The sequence below is a fragment of the Carcharodon carcharias genome, chromosome 4, assembly GCF_017639515.1.
Source record: "Carcharodon carcharias isolate sCarCar2 chromosome 4, sCarCar2.pri, whole genome shotgun sequence".
NCBI lineage: Eukaryota > Metazoa > Chordata > Chondrichthyes > Lamniformes > Lamnidae > Carcharodon > Carcharodon carcharias.
The window spans coordinates 65,590,836-65,616,607 of NC_054470.1; the positions used below are offsets into that span (position 1 = coordinate 65,590,836).

General features: G+C 43.6%; 1 protein-coding gene across 5 annotated transcripts in view; it reads right to left on the reverse strand.

Annotated features, from left to right (window-relative positions):
- Positions 1-25,772, reverse strand: part of slc20a2 (solute carrier family 20 member 2) — a 107,757-nt gene that overhangs the window by 4,406 nt on the left and 77,579 nt on the right. For 3 of the 5 annotated variants that reach the window (XM_041186117.1, XM_041186116.1, XM_041186118.1), the window contains exons 4-10: positions 25,414-25,499; positions 25,214-25,310; positions 20,886-21,005; positions 20,588-20,791; positions 17,701-18,289; positions 5,290-5,475; positions 2,677-2,761 (exon numbers count right to left, since the gene is read on the reverse strand). In XM_041186117.1, the coding sequence (XP_041042051.1) occupies positions 2,677-2,761; positions 5,290-5,475; positions 17,701-18,289; positions 20,588-20,791; positions 20,886-21,005; positions 25,214-25,310; positions 25,414-25,499 (1,367 nt within the window). Of the gene's footprint in view, positions 1-738; positions 920-2,676; positions 2,762-5,289; positions 5,476-17,700; positions 18,290-20,587; positions 20,792-20,885; positions 21,006-25,213; positions 25,311-25,413; positions 25,500-25,772 lie in introns of those variants that run through there. The other 2 variants (XM_041186119.1, XM_041186120.1) reach the window with 2 other exon arrangements.

Consider the following 25,772-nt stretch of genomic DNA (forward strand, 5'->3'; position numbering starts at 1 on the left):
ACTCAAAAGTATTATCTGAATAAAGAAAAATAATATAAAATGGAGATTGTATAAAGCCCTGTACAACTTCTTTCTTTTCCTCGCCCTCACTTCCCACCCTGCCTTAAGCCACTCAACAGAATGCTGGCCTCAACTAAACAGCCTATGCTCACCACTTCATGGAGATCACAAAAAAACCTGCCAAACTAGGTCTGAGTTAGCATTGGCTGCAGGGAATCTTGCCCACATCTGGGAATATTGGAAAATTGTAGGAAACAGCCACAAGTTTCCAAATGCACCGGTAGTGGACAACAGTAAGTCTGAAGAACTCACTGTACATATACTGTAATATAAAAAAAATTGTCCTGTCAACATCCCCATGATAAATAATGATGCAGTAACTTATCTGTTATGATGCAAACTGTCCAGGCAAACATGTCACACTGCAATAACACTCCTGCTATCAGAGGTGCTACAGCATAACTGCTGGCAGAAGGACGGAATTGTGTGATAAACTACAAGTGTGGACATGGGAGCTCATCATATAAAAATATACAAAAAGGACAGAATATAATATATGTGCCCTTGTCTGATCAGCCCCCATTCTCTAACCCCACTTCATCTGGTCCACACTCAGCGTTTGGAAAATCAACTACTTTATCAACAAAAATACACATTTGAAAGGATCAAATTGCAATCTTGCTTTCATCAATTAACTGCTAGTTTGGAAGGAAGCCTTTTGCATGCTACACAAAAGAAGGCAGACTGCAACAATCAGCACGATTTTAGTTCATTTGTTTGGTTTGCTAAAGGTGGTAGCGACACGATCACTGCATTAACACGACACGTGAATACCTTGCAATGAGTGGAACTTATTGGAATGCCCACATTTGAGGCTACAAGTACAGTTAGCGCACTCATTACTTCAATGCAAAATCCACTGTGAAGAAACAGAAAATATAGTTTGTAGTAGGAAAAGCAGGTGAAAGACATTCCATCACAAACATGCAATGTGAAACTGAGAGTGAGTGACATGGGTTCCACCAAACACCAACTCCTGCCCCAAGGAAAGTACTGCAGATCAGTACAGTGGCACAAAAATCTCATCTTGAGCTAAAACAGTTCAATAACTATCAGCTAAACAAGAACTTAAGGCCATCGAGTGCTACAAAAAGCATTTTTGGGTGATTCATTAGCAGCTGTAAAAGGAGTGCAGTTTAAGCTTTAAAACCTTTTGTCTATTCAGCGTAGATTGGCCTTTGTCCCACAAGTACAGTGCAAAAGAAGCATGAGAGATTTGTTTCCTAAAAGTCAAGTCAATTTGTCTGGATGTGGCTCATGTTACAGTTAAAGTTTTTAAAACTAGCTAGAAATATAACACTCACTATAATGGATGACCTGATCATTATCACACTGCAGTGGGGCCTAAACAGCACACAAACTGACCACTTACCTTTCCTACATTACAACAGTGACTGAACTTTCAGGATGTCCCAAAGTGCTTCACAGTCAATGATGTCATGAAAGGTAGGACATTAATGCAAGTTATATATAGTACTGCACAGGAGGAGGCCATTCAGCCCATAAAGTCTGCACCAGCTCTTTCAAAGAGCATTCCAGTTAGTCCTAATCCCACACTTTCTCCACATTCCTGAATTTTTTTTTGAAATATATAAAACTTCTACTTCTGTCGTTTATTATTGCTGAAACAGTTCAATAGGCAGCAACTGTCTACTGGCACCATCCCCAGCAGGTTTTATCATGCATGATAAAAAGGTTATTATAACAAGGAGGGCTTCACGGCTGAGTTCAAAAAGGTCCTCATCCAACAGGGACCACTCGATAGGACCATCAGCAGCAGCTAACCTGGCTAATCATATCCCCCCTCTTGTCCAGGGTGAATGAGGGGCTGCATCCAATTATAAATATACTGGGACTTTTTCCATTAAAAGATCTACCAATGCCTTGAGTTTAAATTCTCATCCACATGTTCAAATCTTCCCCATCTCGCTCACCTCCTCCATCCCAACAAGTTATCCCTGCAAGATGATCAAAAGCTTGGACAAAGAGATAGGTTTTAAGAAGGATCTTAAAACGATGAGAGAGGTGAAGAGGTTTAGGGAGGTAATTTCAGAGTTCAGGGCTTAGATAGCTGAAAGCATGGCGTCAATGGTGGATGATTGAATTGGCGATGGGCAGAAGGCTAGAATTAGAACATTGGGGCGATCTCCTCTACATAAGACAGAAAGCAAAAAAGTCATTGCTTGACAGATGACAGGCCTCTCATCTTTAGTTTCCAACCCTCTACTCTGTTAGCATTTCCTACCTTTCCTTCTCTTTGCGCCCCCCCCAATCACAGTGAACAGGATGAGCAAGACATGCTGCAGCCTCCCTGTCTAACTCATTATTTAAAGCTGGCAAAAATTAGAAAAGGATTTACTTTGTTCAGTTCTGTCAGGACAAGTTAGCAGTAGAATACCAGTCCTTTCCATTTGGGTTCAAGTCCACATTATCTTTTACATCAAAAATGCTCTTTGTAACCAGGCCTGGCACCAAATTGGGTGCATAAAGGTAATCACTTTGCCTTGCAGTTTTCCTGCCTCAGGATGAGTCATGCCACCAGGAACTGAAGTGAGCCAAACCTCACAGTAGTACAGACTGAACTGCTTGTGTTGCAGTCACAGGGCATACGCATACCTTGCAGTGTGTGGTACTGATAGGAAGTCCAACATTGGAAGCAACCACAACTGTGAACGCCGAAGCCAACTCAATAGTGAATCCACTGCAGGAAGCACAAAACAACACTTCACAGTCATTCGAGTCTCAAGATTAATACCATGTTCAGGCAGCATGCAAGAGTCTTACCGCAGTTCTGGATAAATATCCAAGACACATCATTTTGAAAATATCCAGTGCACACGTGTGGATTTTTTTTTTAAAAAGTAATTTAAAAAAAATTTAATTAATTACATCAAGATCAAGACATAACACATTCATGTTTGTGCTGAAATTGTTATTGTGCTGGCATCACTTAAACAAATTCAGTGCATGTATGAGGTTTAGCTCGGGTGAGTGGAACAAGTTCCATACAATAGCCTTGAGTTACTAGCATCAAGATATAAACTCAGCACCAAGCTGATGACATGCAACATTCACAAGGCTCTGTAAATGTGACTCACATCATATGGAAAGAGCCCCCACCGCTTCTCCCAACACACATACAAAATAATTCATATGACCATTGCATATGCGATACTAGTGCACTGCCACATGGTGCAACAATCCCAAAGCACTCCAATGGCTACTCTTAGGAAGTTCTTTTGGTGGAAAATCAGTGCTACTTCCATTCTCCCCCACCCAGCCCAAACCTTATCCGATTAATGAAGCTCAGTCATGAATGGCTACTGCTACTCATGCAAGGCACTATAACCGCGGTAACGGTGAAGGCTTTTATGTCAAACTTGTGCACATCAGAAGAATCCAATTATTTAAGAGAGTAAATCTTGGAGCAGTAATGGAGCAAAGGAGGCAAAGAAAGGACTGGCATTTAGATAGCACCTCCTTACATAGTCAAAGTGGCTGCTGCCTGGGGAAAATTGTTAAAATGAGGCCCAATAAGTGTTCAGTGGTGGTGGGAAGAGGGAGAAGATCTTTTACTCTCTTTGAAAAGGCCACATCAGGAGGGTATAAGGGACAGTGATCTTGGGATCTAAGCCAGTGCATTTTTTAACAAGTGACTGTTTAGAGCCACCAAAAAGCACAAAGACCTGGTCAGCCTGTCCACGCGCACACTATCTTTGAAAGCCCAGGAGGTTTGTGTGGATTATTTTTTACTCTTTTGTGGGGTGTGGGCATCGCTGGTTAGGCCAGCATTTATTGCCCATCCCTGATTACCCTTGAGAAGGTGGTGTTGGGTCACCACCTTGAATCACTGCAGGTACACCCACAGTTCTGTTGGGAAGAGTACCAGGATCTTGACCCAGTGACAGTGAAGGAACGACGATATATTTCCAAGACAGGATGGTTTGTGACTTGGAGGTAAACTTGCAGATGGTGGTGTTCCCATGCATCTGCTGCCCTGTCCTTCTAAGTGACAGGGATCATGGGTTTGGAATGTGCTATTGAGTTGCTGCATTGCATCTTGTACATTGTACACATGCTACCACTGTGTGTCGGTGGCGGAGGGAGTGAATGTTGAAGTTGGTGGATGGGACGGGGTGGGGTGGCAATCAATCAGGCTACTTTGTCCTGGATGGTGTCAAGCATCTTGAGTGATGTTGAAGCTGCACTCATCCAGGCAAGTGGAGGGTATTCCATTACACTCCTGACTTCTGCCTTTTAGATGGTGGACAGGCTTTGGGGAGTCAGGTGGTGAGTTACTAGCTGCAGAATTCCCAGCCTCTGATCTGCTCTTGTAGTCACAGTATTTATATGGCTAGTCCAGTTCAGTTTCTGTTCAATGATAATCCCCCAGCATGTTGATATTGGGAAATTCAGTGATGACATTGCCATTGACTGTCATGGGGATATGGTTAGATTCTCTCTTGTTGGATGTGGTCATTGCCTGGTACCTGTGTGGCATGAATGTAACTGGGATAGCCTGTCAGACTTGTGCACTGGCTGCTAGGTAGTTGGTTCCTCCTTTGTTAGTCGCAACATGTGGGCAAGGCTGGCGTTCACTACCTATCCTTAGTTGTCTTAAAGTGGTGGTGGGTCTTCTAGAACCACTGCAGTGAGCACAGTAGCTGCAAATATTCTTTGTAGTGGTTTGCTATTTTAAGGGGGAAGCTTCTGAGGCTGTGCCCTTGCACAGGTCAGACCAGAAATAGTTTGAGATGCCTTTAAATGGCAACTAGCATTAGATTTACCAACCTGAACAATACTTGGCAATTACCGTCATCACCACCACATGCTGGAAGGAGTTTTGGGTACAACAAGAAAAGTGTGTTAGGATATACACTTCAATGTTGAACATGCAATAAATGTAACTTGCTGGAATTTCTGTGCTGCCCATCCACTGGCTACTCAAGTGGCTCATTTGATGCATAGAATGTGGTGAGGGAATACACAAGAGAGGGGCAGGTGGAGATAGCCAATAAACAAATACAAAATTAAGTCACTGCTTCAATTTGGAAGGGCACAGATTCACCTTTTGTGGGCTAGGGATGTTTGAGAGAAAATAAAAAGCAAGACATCTGATTAAATGATTCAACCTATACTGTGCAGTGGGACAAGCCATCTTCACACGGTCACCTGTTATGTTAGTCGGTGCAACATTAAATGTTGTAGATGCTGTTGGACCATACTCACCTAGATGGGGTGATTGGGGTGAGATCCTTGCCCAGCGTCTGAATTACTCGCCTTCCCCAGACCCAGAGACCAGCACAGATGCCCAGGCCACCATATAGCAGCAACCAGATTGGTGTGGAGGCATTTTGCAGTACAGCTCCTTCCTGGTAGATTAGCCAAAGAGCAACAAGGGGGCCAATCGCATTGCTTAAAAGAAAAAAAAGGGAATCTCAAAACCAGAGAAACAAAGAACCAAACATCTCCATTAAAAATTAAAAAAAATATTGCATGAGTATTAAAACATAAGCTAAAGCTTTCAGAGATAATTCAGCAAACCCATGTTTCCCAGCAGGAACAGCCTTTGCAAGACGCACACTTCAGACAGAGACACCGTTCTTACTGCTTCAGCCCCACGCAGACACAGAATGAGGGGAGTCTTGAGGAAATGCATAATCTCAGTGTCTCGCTTCATGAATTAGGGATCATGGAGTGAGGCACACAGGGGATACCACCAGTGTCATAGGTCGTCTAATAGTTTACTCAGCATCAGTTTAAGTGAGTGGTTGCACATCTGCCTCAGTCAGTAGGTCCTGAATTCAAGCTCCAGTCAGAGACTCAAGCATATAACCTAGGCAACACTGCAGAGCAGTGCTAAGAGTGTGTTGCATTGTCAGAGGTGCTGTCTTTCAGATGAGACCTCTGGCCACTTGGGGAACATAAAAAGATTTTCAATACCAGAGAGAAGGCGATTAGCAGTAATTAACACATATTTAAAAGGGTACTTGCAGAAGCTAATGGTGGTGTGGTGCACCTCAGACAGCAACTTTTGAATATTTGAATGTAACCCTGCATCTGCAATTCACTTGAAGAGCACTGTCATTTCACAGCCAATTCTGGCCCATTATTTCATTCTCAAGACATTGGTATTGCTGGTAAGGCCTGCATTGCCCATCCCTAAACTGAGCATCTAACTGAGTATCACTTCTGATGGGCAATTAAGAGTCAGTCATGCTGTTGTGGGACTGGAGTCTCATTTAGGCCAGACCCGGTAAAGATAGCAGGATACCTTCCCTAAAAGACATTAGTGAACCCGATTAGGTTTCTATTAGTATTTATTGATGCTAGCTTTTCATTTCCAGATTTGAACACCCATTATCTGGATTATTAATCCAGCATATTAGTCCGGTAATGTAACCAGCATTACTAGTGCTGTAACATAACCAGGTTACCACCACACCCATTCTAAAAAGTATAAAAGGGTATCATAAATGTCCTTAAATGTATTTCGATGAGCAACATGAAATTAATGTGAAGAAACTCGGGATGTTTTTCTATGCCTGTTAAATCTGTATGTGTCAGTGCAGTAGTTGCTGTTTCACAGTGTTCACACTACCACAAACCACAGTCATGAGGACTCGAAACATCAACTGTGCTCTTCTCCACCGATGCTGCCAGACCTGCTGAGTTTTTCCAGGTATTTCTGTTTCTGTTTTTGTTTCACAAACCACAGTAGATGCGGCAAAACAAATCTCAAGCAAATAAAACATGCCCAGATTTCAACCAGGCTCTACAATCTGCCAAGTTCAGGAGCCACTTCTGTACATTAAAACGTAAGCCTCGGAGATGTACAACACTTAAAGTGTTAAATTCATATTTCTAGAGGTGGGCTGTGTTACAATTTCAGATTTACTGAATGATGAGCCTAGCTAGTCAGAGCAGGGGCTCCAGAAGGAAATGGTTGGTATTTGTTAAGCCACAGTACAAAACCAGTTCATTCAAGTCAGTGCTGTGGTACAAACTATTTTTAAATTGAACTGCGACTGCAGCAGGCACCATGATGTACAGCAGCAGTTAATGAGCACTTCAGTGAAGCATGAGCTTCACCGGTACCAACAAGGCTTGTGCACATCAACAGAACACTTAGTACAGCTGCCAGGCATGCTCAGAGCTCCTGGAGAGGTCAGACGCACTAATCGGCAAATTCTGTGTAACTACATTCCTGTCACAATACCTTCCTCCTGCATTTAAACCCCAATCCCACCTTGCTTTTTTCTTTAAAAAGACAATTGTTAAAAATAGGTTAATCTTTCCAGCCTGATACCCCAGCTATAACACAGAGCAGGATGTAGTCCTTTGCCTTTACCAGCACCAGCTAAATCAAGGTGAATTTGCCCTTCCAGTATCATGCCAGGAACTCTCAAATCAGGTCTCGTGAGAGGATTTAAAATGAGTTGGCGGAGGGGGGTTGCTGCAGGCATGAGCTCTCACCTTGTGGGTATAAGGCGGTGTGCTGGGTTTAATAGACTGTACTACTGCAATAAAGGGGGCCTCCTGTACACATAATTACTTCCATAGATGGAGGAGTTGAAAGAAATTCTCACACTAGGTAGCGGGGAGAGGTGCATCCATTTTGGTTGATGAGCTTGTGGATTCTTAACATTCAGCAGGAAACAAATTCAGGACAAAGTCATCAAAAGCTGACTCTCTTTTCCACGAGAATTTAAGCAATGCAACAGCAACACCATCTCTAGTACTACAGAGGGAGGTAGGAGGTGCTACCGTCGTTTATATTTGTTAAAAACTCCTGTAGTGGAGAATGCAAAACTAATGAGTCTCTCTCTCATAAACCTTAAGCATTTGTAGAGAATAAATTTGCAGGACTTCAGGGAAAGAGTATGTGAGAGAGAACTGAGTGCCCTAGTACATATTAGCCTTTTGTAATTCATGCAAGTACAAGAAGTAATTAGGAAAGCTAATAGAAGGTTATTGTTTATTACAAGGGGAATTGAGTAAACAAAGTAGGGAGAGGCTATAGTTCAGTTGTACAGGGCACTGGTGAGACCACATCTGGGAGTACTGGGTCTCCTTATTTAAGGGAAGATGCAAATGCATTAGAAGCAGTTCAGAGAAGATTTACCAGACTAATATCTGGAATTAGCAGATTGTCTTATGAGAAGAAAAGAGTTGACGTTTCGCGTCCTCATGACCCTTCGACAGAACAGACTCGAAACGTCAACTCTTTTCTTCTCCGCCGATGCTGCCAGACCTGCTGAGTTTTTCCAGGTAATTCTGTTTTTGTTTTGGATTTCCAGCATCCGCAGTTTTTTTGTTTTAATGTCTCATGAGAAGGTTGGATAGACTAGGCTTGTATCCGCTGGAGTTTAGAAGAGTAAGAGGTGACTTGATTGAAACATAAGATCCTGAGGGGTCTTGACAGGGTGGAAGTGGAGAGGATGCTTCCTCTTGTTGGAGAATCTAGCACTAAGGGTCACGGTTTAAAAATAAGGGGATGCTCAGTTAAGACAGCGATGAGGAGAAATTTCTCCTGTCTTTGGAACACTTCCTCAAAAAGGCAGTGGAAGCAGGGGCTTTGAATATTTTTAAGGCAGAGCTGGATATAACCTTGATTAACAAGGGGGTGAAAGGTTATTGGGGATAGATGGGAGGTTACAATCAGATCAGCCATGATCTTGTTGAATGGTGGAGCAGGCTAGAAGGGCCGAGTGACCTACTCCTGCTCCTAGTTCATATGAGAGAGATTAGCCTAGCTGCTCTTGCAGAGAGCTGGCACTCGCAGGACAGGCCGAATAGCAGTAACCATTCTATGATTCTATAAACCTACCAATGATTGAACCTTGACTTTCAACTCCCTCTCTAAGGCCTGGTCATTTGAACCAACAATAATGGATAAGTAAAAACAGAATTACCTGGAAAAACTCAGTAGGTCTGGCAGCATTGGCGGAGAAGAAAAGAGTTGACGTTTCGAGTCCTCATGACCCTTCAACAGAACTGAGTGATTCTAAGGAGAGGGATGAAATATAAGCTGGTTTAAGGTGGTGGTGGTGGGGGAGTGGAGAGAAGTGGGGGGGTGGGGTGGTTGTAGGGACAAGCAAGCAGTGATAGGAGCAGGTAATCAAAAGATGTCACAGACAAAAGAACACAGAGGTGTTGAAGGTGCTGATATTATCTAAACGAATGTGCTAATTAAGAATGGATGGTAGGGCACTCAAGGTACAGCTCTAGTGGGGGTGGGGTGGAAAGGCTAGCAGGGCATAAAAGATTTAAAAATAATGGAAATAGTTGGGAAAAGAAAAATCTATATAAATTATTGGAAAAAACAAAAGGAAGGGGGAAGAAACAGAAAGGGGGTGGGGATGGAGGAGGGAGTTCAAGATCTAAAATTGTTGAATTCAATATTCAGTCCAGAAGGCTGTAAAGTGCCTAGTCGGAAGATGAGGTGCTGTTCCTCCAGTTTGCGTTGGGCTTCACTGGAACAATGCAGCAAGCCAAGGACAGACATGTGAGCAAGAGAGCAGGGTGGAGTGTTGAAATGGCAAGCGACAGGGAGGTTTGGGTCATTCTTGCGGACAGACCACAGGTGTTCTGCAAAGCGATCGCCCAGTTTACGTTTGGTCTCTCCAATGTAGAGGAGACCGCATTGGGAGCAACAAATGCAGTAGACTAAGTTGGGGGAAATGCAAGTGAAATGCTGCTTCACTTGAAAGGAGTGTTTGGGCCTTTGGACGGTGAGGAGAGAGGAAGTGAAGGGGCAGGTGTTGCATCTTTTGCGTGGGCATGGGGTGGTGCCATAGGAGGGGGTTGAGGAGTAGGGGGTGATGGAGGAGCGGACCAGGGTGTTCCGGAGCGAATGATCCCTACGGAATGCCGCCGGGGTGGGGTGAAGAGAAGATGTGTTTGGTGGTGGCATCATGCTGGAGTTGGCGGAAATGACAAGAGGATGATCCTTTGAACGCGGAGGCTGGTGGGGTGATAAGTGAGGACAAGGGGGACCCTATCATGTTTCTGGGAGGGAGGCGAAGGCGTGAGGGCGGATGCGCGGGAGATGGGCCGGACATGGTTGAGGGCCCTATCAACGACCGTGAGTGGAAAACCTCGGTTAAGGAAGGAGGACATGTCAGAGGAACTGTTTATGAAGGTAGCATCATCAGAACAGATGCGACGGAGGCGAAGGAACTGAGAGAATGGGATGGAGTCCTTACAGGAAATGGGGTGTGAGGAGCTGTAGTCGAGGTAGCTGTGGGAGTCCGGAGGCTTGTAATGGATATTGGTGGACAGTCTATCACCAGAGATTGAGACAAAGAGGTCAAACAAGGGAAGGGAAGTGTCAGAGATGGACCATGTGAAAATGACGGAGGGGTGGAGATTGGAAGCAAAATTAATAAATTTTTCCAAGTCCCGACGAGAGCATGAAGCAGCACCGAAGTAAACATCGATGTACCGGAGAAAGAGTTGTGGAAGGGGGCCAGAGTAGGACTGGAACAAGGAATGTTCCACATACCCCATAAAGAGACAGGCATAGCTGGGGCCCATGCGGGTACCCATAGACACACCTTTTATTTGGAGGAAGTGAGAGGAGTTGAAGGAGAAATTGTTCAGTGTGAGAACAAGATCAGCCAGACGGAGGAGAGTAGTGGTGGATGGGGATTGTTCGGGCCTCTGTTCGAGGAAGAAGCTAAGGACCATCAGACCATCCTGGTGGGGGATGGAGGTGTAGAGGGATTGGACGTCCATGGTGAAGAGGAAGCGGTTGGAGCCAGGGAACTGGAAATTGTTGATGTGACGTAAGGCGTCAGAGGAATCACGAATGTAGGTGGGAATGGACTGGACAAGGGGTGAGAGAAGGGAGTCAAGATAACGAGAAATGAGTTCCGTGAGGCAGGAGCAAACTGACACAATCGGTCTACCGGGACAGTTCTGTTTGTGGATTTTGGGTAGGAGGTAGAAGCAGGCCATCCGAGGTTGGGCGACTATCAGGTTGGAAGCTGTGGGAGGAAGATCTCCAGAGGAGATGAGGTCCGTGACAGTCCTGGAAACAATGGCTTGATGTTCATTGGTGGGGTCATGATCCAGGGAGAAGTAGGAGGAAGCGTCTGCGAGTTGATGCTCAGCCTCCGCGAGGTAGAGGTCAGTGCGTCAGATAACAACAGCACCACCCTTGTCAGCAGGTTTGATGACAATGTTGAGGTTGGACCTGAGAGAACGGAGTGCATTAAGTTCAGAGAGAGACAGATTAAAATGGGTGAGAGAGGAGAGAAATTGTGACGACTAATGTCACAGCCTTCCGGACTGAATATTGAATTCAACAACTTTAGATCTTGAACTCCCTCCTCCATCCCCACCCCCTTTCTGTTTCTTCTCCCTTCCTTTTGTTTCTTCCAATAATTTATATAGATTTTTCTTTTCCCACCTATTTCCATTATTTTTAAATCTTTTATGCCCTGCTAGCCTTTCCACCCCACCCCCACTAGAGCTGTACCTTGAGTGCCCTACCATCCATTCTTAATTAGCACATTCGTTTAGATAATATCAGCACCTTCAACACCTCTGTGTTCTTTTGTCTGTGACATCTTTTGATTACCTGCTCCTATCACTGCTTGCTTGTCCCTACAACCACACCACTCCCCCACTTCTCTCCCCCCACCCAACACACACCCCCCCTCCCCCCCCAACCACCTTAAACCAGCTTATATTTCACCCCTCTCCTTGGATTCACCTAGTTCTGTTGAAGGGTCATGAGGACTCAAAACGTCAACTCTTCTTCTCCGCCAATGCTGCCAGACCTGCTGAGTTTTTCCAGGTAATTCTGTTTTTGTTTTGGATTTCCAGCATCCGCATTTTTTAGTTTTTATCTAATAGTGGATAAGTGATTAGTCTATCATTCATTATTTTATATTTATTTTTTTAAAAATCAATTATCCAATAATTGCAAATGCAAATTCAGCAATGAATTTTATCTACTTACTCTTGGGATGTGGGGCATCGCTGGCAAGGCTGCCATTTGCTGCCCACCCCTAGCTGCCCTGACAACTGAGCGACTTGCCAATCTACTTCGGACGGCAGGTTAGAGTCACCACTTTGATCTGGGACCAGAATCACAAAATATGCCAGACTGGCTAAGAATGGCAGGTTTCCTTCCCCAACGGACGTTATTGAACCATTTGGGGTTTTTTTTTTAAAAAAAAGAGAATCCGACAGCTTCACTGTCACCATCACTAATAACCAGCTTTTTATATCTTTCTGAATTCAAATTCTTAAACTGGCATTCCCATTCTCTGGATTACTAGTCCAGTAACATAACCACAATGCAACATAATATGCCAGACCAATGGACTAAAGCAATTTGGGACTATGAGCTGACTACATTTGGAAGAGAAAGCAGGTGGCAGCTCTTATTTCACTCTGACAGTAAACAGCTGGGGAGAGCTCAGGCCAGGGAGCAGAATGTCAAGTGACTCTCAATAAAGGTGACAACGACACAAGTGGTGTCATGTGTAGAGCTATGGACCCATGTACCATGCTGCCTTTTGCAGTTGCCAAGGTGCCAGCACGTGCAGTGGGAAACTATACTTGCTATATAACCAAAGAAAGAGCTTGTATTTAAATAGAGGCTTTCACAACCTCAGGATGTTCCAATGTGCTCTGCAGCCAATGAAGTATTTTTGTAAGTGTAGTCACTGTTATAGTGTAGGGAAAAGGAGCAGCCAGTTTTGCTCATTGGAAATCCCACAAACAACGGAGCGGTAAATAACCGCTCAGTGTGTTTTTAAGTGACGTGGATTCAGGGATGAATGTTACCCAGGAAGTTGAGGAGAGCTTCCTTTCTTCGAATAATACTGTCCAGAGAGGGCAGGAGTTATAATGCGATTGGGGGTGGGTGGGGAAATTGGGAGGGGAGAGCATGTGAACAAGAGAGAGCATGTGAACAAGAGAGAGCATGTGAACAAGAGAGAGCACATGCGAGAGAGAGCAAGAGAAAGTAAGTCACAGCGATATAAGTTGGCATCTTATATTACACACACTTCATAAATGTCACATTACACAGTAAAAGAACAACATTATAAGTTGACAACAGATACTCCAAATGGATTGTGTTCACTTTTAAATTTAACCACAGCACTTCTCACATCCTGCCTTTCCTAGAAGTGCAACAGTAGAATTAGTTCAGTCTCACTGCAGTCATCAGGGGACAGGCTTTAAAGGAGGTTACAACTGCTGCTACTTACCTATCTTGCAGAAAGAGAGAACTACAAATGTGACAGGATTTTCTGAGGCAGATGGTTGTGGATTCAAGTCCTATCCTCAGCCGTTAAGACGGTTCTTCCGGCAGTGCAGCAACTAGAGGAGTATCAGCATGGATTATGCACTCAGGTCTCTGGAGCAAGGCTTAAAACCCACAACCTTCTCACTCAGGAGAGTGCACTACCCACTGAACCAAGACCCTTCCATTGCCTCAATGAAATTATCTTTTCTATCATTTAATAATTTTCTATTAAGTAGGTTGCAATCATTCTGACCTGTCAACTCACTCTTGTCATCAAGAGTAGCTGTTGTTTGTCTCCCCTTTCTATTCCCCTCAAAATCCCCATTTCAGGTGGCCACTGATTCAGAGCAATTCAATGCCACCTCTCCATCCACCTAACCCACCTCCCCACCCCACCTGTGTGAGAATTAAATTGCAAGGATTAGTCTATGCATAACACACAGCGAGAGGCATTAGAAACCTAGTGGACTGGGTACAAAGCAGCTGTGCTCGATACTTAGAGTTCGGATCAATGACAAGTGACCTTAAACTTCTGTTCAGTTCAATCTTCAGTTCGAACAACGGGCCAGAATCTCAAACATTAACAGATGCTGACTAACATGATGTGCAGTCATCTCAAAAGCTACACCCAATGTACTGCAGGGAAATGCTACCATGGTGTAAAAAGTAGTCATGTCCTTACTGTATTTACTCAACTGGTTGCAGATCCTATTTCGCCCTCTGATCAAGTTTCTGTACATGTCTACATACAGCAGTCCCAATTTTACAAACTTAAAACAAAGTAAATAAATAATTTTATAGCTACTAGCCTCCCAATTCAGAAAGTCAGCAATAAAGGATTCAGAGCAGGCAGAGTCCATCCTCATGTGTGAATCAAACTGCAAGGATTACTGTGTGCAGTCCTCGTCACTATACTACAAAAAAGGAGACTGAAGCACTGCAGAAAGGGTAGAAAATATTCACAAGGATCTATCGGAACTGATACAACGGTCAAGAAATTGGGAAGGCTGCAGCACTTTTATATGGGGGGGCGGGGGGGAAGAAGGTGCGGTGAAGTAAGACATCTGACAGAAAACTTCAAAATATTGAGGGAGTTTGATAGTGTGGACGTGGAGAGATTTTTTTCTAGATTCCACAAGTAGAAACAAAGGCCGGGATTTTCCGACCCCGGCACGGGTGAGGCGGTGCCCCATCGACTTGCAGCGGGGCTGGACGATCCTGGCAGCGGGTGAGTGCGGAAAATCCCACCCAAAGTGGACAGAAATATAAGGAAATCACTAACACTTCAAGTAAAGAATTTAGGAGAAATGCTGTTACAGAGTGGTCAGAGTGTAGAATTCGCTGCCGCATGTAGTGGTTGGAGGAGATAGCATTGACACATTTAAGGCGAAGCAGGACGCACACGAGGAACAGGAGAATACAGGAACATGGGGTCAGTTTGGGAAGAGGTAAATAGACAGGAGGAGGTTTGTGTGGGGTATAAACATCGACATTAACCAGTTGGATCAAATGGCCCATTTCTGTGCAATGGACTCTTTGTAATTCTGTAACTAACCCAGTTGGATTTATGTAAAACTGATACTAGCACTGCCCTCAAGCCTGCTGAGCTTCTAACTCAAAGTTAAAACACAAGGGCATTTACTAAGAATTGATAAATGAGAAAGTGGCCGGAGGTTTCTGCAACTCCACTTCCACAATCCCCTAAAATAACCGCGTGCTTCTAACCAGTTCAGATGAAGCACATAAAACGTTTATGGAGGATGTGTCCAATGATATTCAGCACTGAACTCTGGCAGGGACATACACATCTGGATTATTTTTATATAATCAGTGGCCAATGACCTGGAGGAAGAACTTGTGTGGGTGAATAATGGGGGCGGAAATGCCCAATAAATCCATAATTAGTATTTCCAATTTGCCATCAGTTACATTTTATACTCTTTCCTCGTGCTTTTTTCACACAGGTTACCTGCAGCCAGGCCTCTATTACACCATAGTGTGCTGCTGCTCCAAAGGAATGTACTGCCCCAACAATCTGTTATGTTTCTGGACACTTCATGCATGTACAAAATCCAGGGAATCAGCCTGCACCTCATTAAAATAGCCTGTCCTACATTTTGATAAATGTTAAGCCACCTGAACATTAGAAAATTCAGCAGCTCTTGGATAGAGGGAGCAGAAAAGAAAAAGAGAATTTGCACTTATATTGAAGTCTTTGTGACCACAGGATGTCTCAAAGCGCTTCACAGCCTATTAAGTCCTTCTGAAGCTTGGTCATAGTTGTAACATAAGAAACACGGCAACCAATTTGGACACAGGAAGTTTCCACAAACAGATGATCTATTTGTAGCCATGTTAGTTGAGAGGTAAATATTAGCCAGGAAAATAATGGACAGGACCCTGGGGAGATGTTCCTGTTCTTCACAACAGCGTCAAGGGATCTTTTACATTCACTCAAGGAGACAGATGGAGCCTTGGTTTAAGGTCTCAAAGAGTACTTTCGACAATGCAGCACCCCCTTAATACTGGAGTGTTAGCCTAGAATATGTGCTCTGGTCTATTATCAGTGGGCTCAAACCCACAATTCTTGTAACCCCGAAGAGCACCTACAACATAAAAACAAATCCAGGGGATCCCTCTCTGGACTGTCTCCTAACAGCCCTCCACTGTCTCACATGTACAGATGTTGGCTAAGAACTAAATTGGGCTTGGCTGTTATCGCTTACTAATTCCCAGCAGTAGCTCAACATTTGAGTTCACAGAGGAAAATGTCCATCTGGGCTCTGTATCTTCAGGAGGATGTGTAGATGAGAATAAATGAATCAAAAAGAGAGAGAAAAAGAGCAAATTATCTGTTGCGGTTAAGCCCACATTTTTTCCCCTCCACCTCTATTAAACCTGCTTACAAAACTAACAAGTTGAATAACAATTGCAGGTGTATGGGACTGCTTATTGCCTCTTACAGTCCAGACCCCATGTAGGCACTGTTCAGTGCATTACCGCCAAGGAGTCCTGCACTATCGGCCTTTTGTGCGAGATAGTAAAGTGAGTCGCTGTCTGTCCTCTTAGATGGCGTAAAAAATCCCAAGGTTCTATTCAAAGCAGGGTAGGGGAGGTCCCCAGATAGCCTGGCCAACATTCATCCATCAACAGCAGTTTATCTGGTCATTTACCACATTGCTGTTTGTGGTATATTGCAGTGTAGAAACTGACAGCTGCATTTTCCTACATTATAATGTGCACGACATATAAAACCCATTTGATGAAGTGTGTTTGTGGGAGAAGAGAAGAGAGGGATATGGGGACAGGGTAGAAAGAGGTAATCAAGAGTGGGAGAAGTCAGGTGTGGAACCAACATGTTAGTTTGGCAGACAGATTCAGTCCAATATTAACAGGAATGCCTTCTTTAGATCGGGTTCTTACCAGGAAAAATGAGTTAATGACTTATGAAGCTTTTAAGCCAAAGCAAGATAAGAAAAATTATAAGCCACCATTTTGCTTAAACTGCTGGAAGTTTCACAACAGACTGTTACCGCTTCCTCAATCCTCAGCAAACCTTTGACATTCCACGTGCTTGGCACTAGATTTCATCCAAAGATTACTTATTAGACTGAAGTGTACTTGCAGCCAAGAGTTAAGTTTGTGGCCCTATAAAAATCTGTTCAGTTTAACTCAACCTGCACGGCCAGTCCATGGGCCAAAGTTTGGGTTCAGCAAAGGAATGCACAAATATATATGGTTAGTTCTTGTGGCTCTTTTCCAGAGGCATCTTGGAAAGTTAAACTTTGAACTCGATGTACAAAAACATTAAAAAGAATTACAAAACAAAATGGGTTAATAGGGCACTGTTTACTAATGCTCTGCCAAATTTCCAACCTCACTGTATAGAACACCACCTGGGCAAGCCTGGCAAACTAGTTTGAAGTACCTGAAAGCCTTCCGTACCTAGTGGGTGCCACAGGCACAGGAGTGCATAGTAAACAGGGTTAATATTACTTAATCTGATAAGTTTTCCTTTGCTCTTTACGATGTAATTTTCTGTTTGTTTTGCTCCTTTGAAGGGCTACTTTGCATTTGATGACACTGGGACAACATTATTGTTTAAATGAAGGCATACACAGAGCGGCCTATTGTAAAGGTAAAAATGGGAGAATGGATATAGCTGCATCAGCAATCCATGGTCACACACCAATTACATGCTCAAGTCTCTGGAGTGGTCTCTAACCCATGACCTTCTGACTCAGGAGGCGAGAGCACTACTGACTGAATCAGTACTGACATGCACGATAAGGTGTTACCTCGGCACATGTTGGTGCCAATTCCACTCAACGAAAACAATTCAGAGCCACCATTTTGAAGTGTGAGCTTACCTAACATCATTCCCGCCATGTGCAAATGACCCAAAGCAAGCCGTGAGGATCTGCAAGAAGTGAAAGAGCAGATGGACCTGGGGCTTCTCCTCCTCCTCTTTGTCTTCATCCATGGCATTTTCTGGTGGTGGCAAGGGGTCGCTCAGCTCACTAGCCAGCTTCAACTCCACCCCTCCTTCCTCCGCCTCAATCTCTGCCTCAGCCACTGCGTTGCAGTAGCTGGAGTAGCTGTCATAGCGGAGCCGCTTCTTGGAGTAGGAGGCCATTTCACCCACAAGCTTCTCGCTGTCCTCTGTCCCCACAAAGTCAGAGGACTTGAAGGTCGGCTGCACAGGCATGCCACAGATGGCAGCAGTGTAACATGTATAGCTATTGTTGCGACGGAGAAGCCTGTAGGAATTCTCGGGCTGCGTCCGATCATCGGTGACCTTGTCGAAGTGCATTCTGTGCAAGAGATCTTTGTACAGGCCGGAGTCTTTGTGGACTGTGTGGTACACATGACCGTCACTCCTTGTGTGCCCTTCAAAATTAAACGCACCATTTGAAAACGGAGATTTCAGGCTGCCATTTGTGAGAGATGCAGCTCTACCTGTAGAAATAATCAGGAGAGTTCAGGTTTCAATTTTGGAACAAGATCCTGCCAAACAAAAAGAAAAAAAAAAAATCACAAAAATCAGCAATGCCTCAAATGTTTCTTTTCCCCAGTGATCAATGCGCAGCTACAAGACACACACACAACACACACAAAACAACTTTGCCATTGACACCCACACCCAAAAATGGAAAGGAAAAGCTGTCAACACCATGCAGGTAGCCAGTTTTGATCTCCAGTCTGTTCCAAGTTAGTGGATCCCAGGGTTCAACCAAAATCAGCATTACACATTATCACAGTCCAAAACTGTTGAATCAGGATGCTGTGCTAACGCCTTCAGGCTGAGAAGTTAGAGTTTCTAATCCCATACAGGAGCAGTGAAGTTGAAAGGGTGACCCAACAGAGGCCTTCAAAGTCACTAAAGGATCCAATATGGTAAATAATAAGAATGTTTTGGTGAGATAGTAACAAAAGGGCACATGTTTAAGGTACATCCCAGAGTGATAAAGCAGAGGGTTAGAAAAGTAATTAAATACATAGAGAGCAGTTCGAATGTAGAATTCCTGCCACAGACTCTTGTTGAAGCAGAACCCAAAACTACTTGTAAAAGGAAATTAAGTAGTTACTTGAAAGCAACATTAAAGGGTATGGAAGTGAGCAGGACTGGGATTAGACTAGTTCTGGGTAGTAAGCAGAAGAGTGATGATCTAAAAATAAATAAATAACTGGTACACGATTGCATCTAAACTGTCCCCAAATATCAAAATTGGCTAGATTGGCTTAATTTGGAAGGATTAATTCCACACGCAGCCATTAAATTCACAGCATGACAAAGGGCAAGGGGAAAAACAATAGCTTAATAGCAGAGTCTCTATGTGGAGATACGACTGGCATCATCAAGTTGTACACTTTGGCACGAACCAAAAGCAACAGCTGCTCACACTTTGTCGGTCAGATTTCAGCCAATCCAACAAGCTCATGAAACCACCTTGTTTTCACCAGAAGGAAAGGGAAGTAAAATTAGTCACTGCCAGTCTGGTTGGTTCTACCTTCCCACGCTGTGGTTTCCTCCACAACTACTTTGGCCAGTGGACAGCGACTGGAGAGAGTATTTATAAACAGCAAAAACCTATGCTGTTTTGGTCCATAGTTTTAATATGCTGCGCTTCTATTTTAAATCATATACATGGAATCACTTTGGATACTCCCTATGCGACAGTCAGGAAATCTGGGAATGATAAACCTCTACACAGCTGGATTGAAACTCCTATATTTGAATGAAAACGGTGTTCAATTGATCTGCCAGAAGACTCAGAATTGGTTTCAGGGGTGGGGTGAGTTGGGAATGACAGTTCAGTACTGAGGTCAATGTGGGCAAATCAGGAATTGGATTTTGCACAAGCATTAGTTTCCAAGATGCGTGCCAGATTATTCTGTGTACACCAGATTCTGGCCTCCTATAATATAAACAAATCGTATGAGTTACAAGATGAGAAAGGCATTTCTCCTGTCTGATACATTGTGACTTTAGGTGCACATTTCTTTTTGCATAGGAGCATATGGGTCGAGAGAAGGTTTTCAATGCTGCGCAATGGAGTCATCTTAGACCGTTTACAAATAGAAAAATATCAGTGATGTGAGGAAAATGGATGCCAAGAAAAAACGGGAGACAGGCAAGGAAAGAGTTACTAAAAGCTTGGTTTTAAAGAGGGTCTCAAAAGGAGGAGGAGGAAGAGGGATAAATGGAGAAGCAGAAGAGTTTATTGAGGGAATTCCAGAATGTAGGTCCAAGGTAGTTGAAAGCAGGGCCACCAATTTTGGAGAGGGAATTGCATAGAAATAGCAACATCAGAGTTTGGAGGCAGCATTAAAAAAAAAACAGCGAACAATACTGGAGGTAGCAGTAATTAAATAGGGAAGGGCAAAGCCATGAAAATACTTGATCATTACAGTGGTTCAATTTTGAGCTCGTGCACAAAGGGAGGTAAGAACATCGGAATTGCACACAAAAAAAAAACCCAAGGCACCTCTAGGTCATCATTTCAAATCGCCAGAATATAAATGCACCATGGGCCATGTCACTACAAACATCAAGTCAAACAACTTGAAGAGTAAAAGGAACAGGCAGCGCATACAACCAAAATAGGCTACTCAAATCAGCAGTGTCAGGCTACTCAAATCAGCAGTGCCAAAAACAGTATTTTAATGCAAAAGTCTCCCCATCGAGGCATGTCAGGTTGCTGTCACCAATTGGCTAAAAGCACCAGAGCATACCAACAGTGAAATGTGACTCACCATTTGAAACTCCGGTTGATCCAGCGACGACGTGGCTGTCTGGGACTCCACTAGCTTCCTCAGAGGCTTCACTAGTGAGAGGCAGCACAGACTCGTCTGCCACCTTTGCACCCGGCAGCTCTTTAAATACTGGCGTTTCCTCATCTTGGCTTTTATCAAGGCTTTCATCCGATATCCTGGACAGCACACTTTGCTTCAGTTTACCTTAAGATAGATAGATGGGTCAGTTCTAACTCAGGCCAGCATTCAGTTTTCAATATCTGCAGTTCTCACAGCTTATTTAATGGCAGGGACTTACCTTCTATTTTCCTCTTCAGCCAAGGACACACCAACAGCCACACAACGAGTGCACACACCAGTGCTCCACCAAGGGTGATCAGTGCTATTGCCCACAAGGGGAGAGTGTCCAATCCTAGTACTACAAGAGGAAAAATGCAACCCTGTTAGCAGGTTCATTCAGCCTTAGAACTCAGCAATTTAACTTTAAAACCTGGAAGCACAGTTTGCATTCTAGCTCATAGGAACAGGAGTATGCCATTCAGTACTTTGGGCCTATTCTGCCATTCTGTTAAAATTAAGGCTGATCTGCATCTCAGCTCTATTTACCCAACTTTGACCCACATCCCTTGATACGCTTACCCAAGCACAACAAGAATCTATCAAACTCACTCAAATATTTTCCCAGCATCTACAGCCTTTTGACGCTAAAATTGTTCCAATTTTTTATCTTTCAATTGCAAAATAGGAATTGGAACAATGTAATGACTATTAATTGATTAAGAGACAGAGGGGAAAAAAATTCAGATTTGGAAGGTGCTGTTGAAGGAGGCTTAGCGAGTTGCTGCAGTGCATCTTTTATATGGTACTCACTGCTGCAACTGTGCGTCAGTGGCGGAGGGATTGAAAGTTTAAGGTGGTGGATGGGGTGCTGATCAAGTAACCTGCTTTGACCTGCACTCATCCTGGCCAATGGAGAGTATTCCAACACACTCCTGACCTCTGCCTTGTAGATGGTAGACAGGCTTTGGCAAGTCAGGTGGTGAATTATTCGCCGCAGGATTCCTAGCGTCTGACCTGCTCTTGTGGTCACAGTATTTATATGGCTAGACCAAAACTGTACACAGTACTCCAGATGAGGCCTCACCAACACCCTGTACAACGGTAGCAAAATATTTCTACTTTCATATTCTATTCCCCTTGCAATAAAAGCTGACTTTCCATTTGCTTTCCTAATCACTTGTTTAACCTGCATACCAAGTTTTGGTGATTCACTTACCTACAGGACACCTAGATCTCTCTGTACCACAGAGTTCTGCAATCTTTCTCCATTTAAATAATATGCTGCTTTCTATTTTACCTGCCAAAGTGGATAAGTTCACGTTTTTCCACATTATACCACTCTACCATTACCATCAAGCCAGGGGAATCAACCCTGGTGCAATAAAGTGTGCAGGAGGACATGCCAAGAGCAGCACCAGACATACCTAAAAATGAGCTGTCAACCTGGTGAAGCTACAACACTGATTACTTACACACTAAACAACAGAAGCAGCTTGTGATAGACAACTAAGCGATTCCACATCCAGTGGATCAGATCTAAGCTGTGCAATTCTGAAACATTCAGCCAGGAATGGTGGTGGACAATTAATAACAAAGAGGGAGAGGCTCCACAAATATTCCCATCCTCAATGATGGGGGAGCCCAGCACATCAGTGCAAAAGATGAGGCTGAAGCCTTTGCAACCACCTTCAACCAGAAGTGCCGAATGGATGATCCACCTCGGCCTCCTATTGAGGTCCCCAACATCACAGATGCCAGTCTTCAGCCGATTCAGTTCACTCCACGTGATATCAACAAACGGCTGAAGGCACTGGATACTGCAAAGGCTATGGGCCATGACAACATTCCAGCAATAGTACTGAAGACATGCTCCAGAACTAGCTGTGTCCCTAGTCAAACTGTTCCAGTACAGCTGCAGCACCGGCATCTACCTGGTAATGTGGAAAATTACCCAGGTACATCCCATCCACAAAAAGTAAGACAAATCCAATCCAACGAGTTAACATTCCATCATCCTTCTTTCAATCATCAGCAAAGCAATGGAAGGTGTTGCTGACATTGCTATCAAGCAGCCCTTACATAGCAATAACCTGCTCACTGGTTTCCACATGGGCCACTCGGCTCCTGACCTCATTACAGCCTTGGTCCAAACATGAACAAAACAGCTGAATTCCAAAGGTGAGGTGAGAGTGACTGCCTTTGACATCAGGGAAGCATTTGACCAAGTGTGGCATTAAGGAACCCTTGCAAACTGAAGTCAGTGGGAATTGGGGTGGGGAAGGGGGGTGAATCTCTCTACTGGTTGGAGCCAGGCCTAGCACAAAGGAAGATGGTAAGATGGATGTTGATGCTGGAGGCCAACAATAAAAGCTTCAGGGCATTGCTGGAGTTCCTCAGGGTAGTATCCTAGGCCCAACCATCTTCAGCTACTTCATCAATGACCTTCTGTTCATCATAACATCATAACCCTAACCTCCTTAACAGTGGATTATAGCACATTCCCTATGGCAGATGTTAGGCCAACTGGCCTATAGTTTCCTGCTTTCTGCCTCCCTCCTTTCTTGAATAAAGGTATTACATTAGCTATTTTCCAATCCACTGCAATCCTTCCAGAATCCAAGGAGTTTTGGGAGACTATAACCAATGCATCTGCTATCTGTGCCACTACTTCTTTTAAGACCCTAGGATGCAGACCATCCGTCCTGGGGACTTGTCAGCCTTTATGTCTATTAGTTTTCCTAGCACCTTTTCCCTGGTGATGGTAATTGTTTTAAGTTCATTCCTCCCTCTCGATTTTCAATTATCTTTGGGAAGTTTTCTAAGTCTTCTACCATGAAGACAGGCACAAAGGCAGGGATTTTCTAGTCCCGCCAGCAGTGGGAGTCATCACTGATGGGATTTGACAGACCAGCCATAGGTCCATTGACTACAGGTAAGAATTTCCAGTTCCATGATGGGTGGAACCAGAAAACCCTGGCCAAAAGTTCAGCACCTCCACTATTTCTTTGTTTTCTATCAACGATTCCTCAGACTCACACTCCAAAGGACCAACACTAGCTTCAGTTACTTTTTCCCTATTCAAATACTTGTAGGAAGTCTTACTATATGTTTTCATATTACTAACTAGTTTTCTCTCATATTCTGCTTTCTGCCTCATCTTTTTAGTCATTCTTTGCTGGTTCTTAAAGTCTGTCCAATCTTCTGACCTACCATTGATCTTTGCAGATTTGTACAATTTCAATTTGATGCAATCCTTAACTTCCTTAATTAGCCAGGGATAATGCATCCTTTTCAAAGAGTTTCTTTTTCTTACTGGGATAAATATTGCTGAGAGCTATTAAATATCACCTTAAAAGCCTGCCACTGCATCTCTATTGTCCTATCATTGAACCTAATTTCCCTGTTCACCCTAGCCAGCCCTGCCTTCATACCCTCATAGTTACCTTTATGTTTAAAGACTAGTCATGGACGTGGACTTCTGTTTCAAAGATAACATGAAATTCTATCAGGTTGTGATTGCTGTCTCTTAGCAGCTCCTTTGCCATGAGGTTATTGATTAATTCGGACTCATTGCACACTACCAGCCTGCTCCCTGGTTGGCTCTAGAACATACTGCTCTACGAAACTACCCCGAAAACACTGAACTCATTTTCCTGGTTACCTTTGCCAATCTGATTCTCCCAATCTTTGGGTAGATTTATTGCTGTACCATTACCACGATGTCACCACCACCACCTCTCAGTCAGCAGGTGAAAGGACAGTGTGCTACTCACCTAAATCAGTGCTCAGCTGCTGCATTAGAAAAATATAGTAGCATGTAGCAGATGGGAAGCATTCATGGCTGGGAAATTTATATATGAGTTGCCCCTCCTCAAATTTCCTGGCCCATATTTTCAAAACTCAGCATATTACAATATATATTGGCAAATTGGTAACAAAGATTCCCTATTTTGGCAGTGGATAGTTGATAGAAGCCCAGAATGTATTTATTTAACAGACAAGAGATCCAAAGAGGTGCAATTTTTATTTGAATCAGCTTAAATTTGCATCATTCCCCAGTTATAATTCAAGAGTGACGGAATTTCTTTCAAATACCAGGCTCATTACTTCTGATAGACCCAAGGTCATTAATTCATACAATGTTTCTCTGTTGACAAGTGTTGCTTAGTTACAAAGCTATCCTGGAATTAGAATGTAGATCACAGCCATAATGAAGCAAGACTTAAACTTTGGTTCCTATTTTTAATAGCCAGTTATTACAAACACAACAGGACTGATGAGGATAAAACCATCTGCTGATTATAGCTTGGGAGGTCACCTTTGATTCACTTGTTCCTATGTACAGTTTCTACCAGTTAGCCAGCAATAGTCAAAATGTAAATGGAATGAAATTGATCTTAGCCATTGGGGCAAAATAGATGATGATGATGAATTGCGAGCCCATTTTACACCCTGCCCCATTTTCTTATTCTTGGGGCAAGGTGTAAAATGGATCTGCCAATTTGCTATCACCAAAAACTGTTTTCATCACTAATCGGCCTATACCAGCTTCCAAGAGGTACTTACGTGGAGCTCCTGTGTACATGATTGAGAAGGTATTGATCCCTATAGTAGCAGCATAAAAGAGTGGGAGTGCACGCAGGCCATTTGGTACTGGATCCTCCTACAGAAATGACAATGCAATCAGCACATAGCAAATCAGGGGGTGGAGGAGAAGAATAAAAAGGTGTCACAATTTGCAAGGTTAACCTCTCTAAAACACTTACCTTTTTCAAGATGAAAAATCGAATTAGAACGAAGAGTATGCCGGACATGGCGCCAGATAGAAGTGGGGAAATGAACCAGGAAGCAACTGCAAAGATAAAACCCACATGGTAAAACAATGTGGAAAGAAAAGTGTTAGAAATGCTTAACAAGAAGCTCTGCAGCAATCAATAAACCACAGAAAACAAAAGAGGGAGAATCAGCCCAGTCTCTCCATGTGTTGCAATGGGGAGCACCGGCTCGAAGAATTGTGCGGGTCCCTTGCTGGGATAGGGATTACCAGCTGTTCTACAAGGGACAAATCCACCATGGAAACAACTAACATTTAAGAACAAGTTAGCTAGGTGGTGGAGGGCAAGGG